Here is a 3,750-nt window from a genome sequence, read left to right on the forward strand (position 1 = left end):
TATCGAAAGCTAATTATGTATCTTGTAGAAAAAAATGCATATTTGTTGGATATATTATGTATTTTGACAGACCCAAAATCGAAAAAAAATATCGAAAGCTAATTATATATCTTTATAAAGGAAAAAATATATCTTCTTTGGATATATCGGGAGCTAATTACGTATCTCGACGGACCCAAAATTGAGATTTTCAATAATTATGCAAAGTATCGAGATTTTCTGTAATTAAACAATTATAAACTATCGATATTTACGTTGTTTGCCCTATTTTTTAACTTAAACAATGCCCCCATTTTTTAAAATATTGTGGTAAAATACAACTTCGACTCTATTTTTAACTTTAAAAATAGTATTGAATATCTTTCTATTTTTAAGTTTTCATGGCCAAACGGGTTCTAAAAGTGTGAAGGTATAATATAAAGATACTAGAAAAGGCGCGCAAATATTCAAAATAGAAAGGTTGAAAGCAATAGCAGTTAGAGAGGCGCTGCTCCAATTTTGTTCGCTCCTGTTCCAAAGGTAAAATCGCCAAATCCCTTTCGATTCAATCTCAATCAATTTCTCCGATTCGCTGCCCGTACATGCTTACATTTGTGATTACGATTCCAATATTATGTTGATTTTTTCGACATTTTTGTTGAATTTCTCGCTCAATTTGGGTTTATAGACTATCTGATACAACTGACCGACTTAATTAAGTACGTGCCAAAGAAGAATCTAGAATCTTCAACAGTCGTAGAGAAATTAAAATAAACATCTCTCGAATGAGTGAGTGGTTCTAGGGAGAAAGGTCTAGAAATATTCTAGAAAAGGTATAAGTTCCAACATTGTGTGCTTTGATTTGCTAATTTTGAATACATTTGTAAAGTGTTAAGAGATGAGCAGAACTGGAAGACGAAGAAGAGAGAGAGAGAGAGAGAGCTTTGTGAAATATCTGTGTTTCTATTGAATGCCTGAATTACAATGAACACAATATATATTTATATGATTGCAACTTGTAATGGCATTAGCTGAAGGAAACATGAGAACGGTTGGCCTAAGAAAAACTGGTTTGATGGGGAAAGCTGCAGTCTTTGGCTGATTGAAGCTCTATTGCTAAGCTTCAACGCAGGCTAGTAGCAGTGTAGCAGAACCACATTGTAATAGTTATCTGGAGAATACAAAGTATTAGTAAGATTACGCTTCGTTAAATTTTTCTTGCGGAGTTCTGGTTAACATCATAACTAGTCAAGCTTTTATGTTGGAACTTTTTTCTTCTTTGAATTGATAAATATTGACATTATTTTGTTCATTGTGGTATGATTCTCCCGCAAATTGGCAAATTGTTTGTTGATGATATTCCATTTAGTAATATTTTTGTTCGAAAGATGAGACTGATGAGGTAGTATGAGGCATGATGATATGGTTAAGTTCCGAGCTGATAGATTTTTACAGTGAGATAGTTAATTTGCTTCACTAGCAATTGGATGATTCTCTGTGGCATCATGGAACCCTGAAAATTGTGTTTAAATTGTTTTTCTGAAGGTACCATGGAAGCTTTATTTGAAGAGTATGCTGCATTTGAGAATAAAGTGAAACGTACCGTATACATTGACAACCTTTCACCTTTGGCTAAGGAGTCTGTTGTCAAAGCTGCACTCGATCAATTCGGGACTGTCATTCAGGTCAAGTTAATCCGAACCTACCTTGAACTGAAACGCATGGGACGAGCTGTATTAGTTGAGATGCAGAATGCAGATGAGGCAAAAGCTATCATCTCTGAGATACGCAATTCCCCTTTCATGATCTCGGGCATGCCAAGACCTGTTAGGGCACGTCCTGCCATAGTTGCGATGTTTGATGATCGCCCAAGGAAACCTGGTAGGAGGATAATGTGCTGCTGGTTGAAATCCAGTGATCCTGATTTTGAAGTGGCCATGAAGATGAAGCGTGTGGTTAGGAACCATGCAAAAGAAGCCAATTTTTTGCTCAAGGTGAATATATATTTGTCCTTCAATTGCTCATAAATTTGGTTTCATAGCTATAATACAAGTACTATGCCATTACATTGTTGTGCTCACTGCTCAATGGTTCCTTCTCTTCATTTAGCGTCAATTGGAGGAGGAAGAACAACTAGCAAAGAAGCAGTCAGAGTCCTTGAACGCAATCTACAACAAATATGAACTCATTGAACATGTCTTTAACAGTGGAACTGCTACGCGATTGGTAAAGCATTATAAAATGAGTACTGATGTTCGCCAGTAATCAACATTCTCATTCAAACTTGTAGACATATAAAGATTCAATGGTTAAGCAAATGACATATTTTTCCTTTTGTTAAGGACTTGTTTTCCAGGTAGTAGAAGAGCTTTTCATGTGCTGTTGAATTGAAATTGTTAGCGTAAAATGTACTTACTACTCTACAAGATGTCATGTTACCCTGCAGTCAATTTCTAGCTAGTATAGTTTTCGATATTATTGTTTTGTTGGAAGTTGGAACAAGCTAACTGTAAGCAATGCAAAATTTTATGTGTCACAGCAACTCTCATTTGATGACCAGACTTTCTAGTGGTGTGTTACTGATTTTGTTGTTTATTTTTAAGTTTTTTTGCTTGTTATACTGTTATTTGTCTTTGAGTCGAGGGTCTATCGGAAATAGCATCTCTACTTCATCTATGGAAGTGGTAAGGACTACGTATACTTTACCCTTTCCGAACCCCACTTCATGGGAATACACCGAATATGTTTTTGTTTGATGGTCAGACTTGGAAATCAAGGCAGTCTATAGTGTCTATGTTTCAGAAATAGAGGGGGCAGATTGGAATTATAGGTATTTGGGTCCCCTACAAACACTTGTCTTTTGCCGACAGCAATAGCTTACAAAGTAACAAAATGGTCCAGCAAAGCAAATCCATATCATTTCTAGTTTTCCACCACTATATATCTCATTCTTAAATTGGTAAATCAGTGAATAATATCAAAGTACTTTCACACAATCTGGATTTTTCACTTTTTTTCTCTTTCTTGTATGTATGAATGAAATCTACTAGCTTCTTGAAAGTTTCAAAGTGGTTGGATCTTGGATCTTTTTTATTGAAATTCTTTGATTTGGGGTTCTCTATAAATGAATTTGGTGTAGAAAGGTGATTGCTTTTTTGGGGTTTGTATTGAATCTTGGTTGATTATGGCGGTTCCGTGGAGTACAACACTGTGGATGGCTAAGATGGTGTGGATTGCATTAAGTAGTTGGGTAGTTTCTTGCTTGACTATTGCTGATGAGGTTGCTGCCTCTTTGAGAACTGGTGATATTGGTCCTTTTCATGTTGGTTGACTCCTTTTGTACAGAAAATAGGGCATATTGTGCTTTCTTCTTATCAATTTGTTTATAGTGTTTTCATTTTGTGAATTGTTGTTTGACTCTTACAGATTTTGTAAATTTCTGGATAAATATCATTTACAGTAGTTTATCTATCTCTTTTTTGATGAATGTGATTTGCAAAGGGTCTCAGTAGTTTATGTGTTCAGCTCTGTGCAGCTTCTGTTTAGCACTTTGTCTGCAATTATTTCTATTCTGGGCAGCAAAATGATTCACTTCTTGCTGATTTGTGCGATAAAGTAGATATCTTTGGATATGATAAGCATAGAACACGACGTATTTCCTCTCAGATAATTCATTTGTCGCAGCTACACCTGCATCATGTATGTAAAATGCAGCCACAGTTCTGCTGTGGTGTTGTGTTTCGGTGAATTGAATGGCTATAATACATATTG

At 35.6% G+C, this 3,750-nt stretch overlaps 2 protein-coding genes across 2 annotated transcripts; both read left to right on the top strand.

Moving 5' to 3' along the window:
* Positions 1 to 397: 397 nt before the first annotated feature.
* LOC107872235 lies at positions 398 to 2,521 on the top strand. Its single transcript, XM_016719002.2, has 3 exons — positions 398 to 519; positions 1,525 to 1,973; positions 2,089 to 2,521. Exons 2-3 carry the CDS (start codon positions 1,530 to 1,532, stop codon positions 2,242 to 2,244), a joined length of 600 nt encoding a protein of 199 aa, XP_016574488.1. The 5' UTR covers positions 398 to 519; positions 1,525 to 1,529; the 3' UTR covers positions 2,245 to 2,521.
* A 642-nt stretch (positions 2,522 to 3,163) lies between these two features.
* On the top strand, positions 3,164 to 3,450 carry LOC107869977. The gene has a single exon (XM_016716342.2). The coding sequence runs from the start codon at positions 3,164 to 3,166 to the stop codon at positions 3,308 to 3,310; it is 147 nt and encodes a 48-aa protein (XP_016571828.1). The 3' UTR covers positions 3,311 to 3,450.
* Positions 3,451 to 3,750: the final 300 nt, after the last annotated feature.

The sequence above is a fragment of the Capsicum annuum genome, chromosome 5, assembly GCF_002878395.1.
Source record: "Capsicum annuum cultivar UCD-10X-F1 chromosome 5, UCD10Xv1.1, whole genome shotgun sequence".
In the NCBI taxonomy this organism is placed as follows: domain Eukaryota; kingdom Viridiplantae; phylum Streptophyta; class Magnoliopsida; order Solanales; family Solanaceae; genus Capsicum; species Capsicum annuum.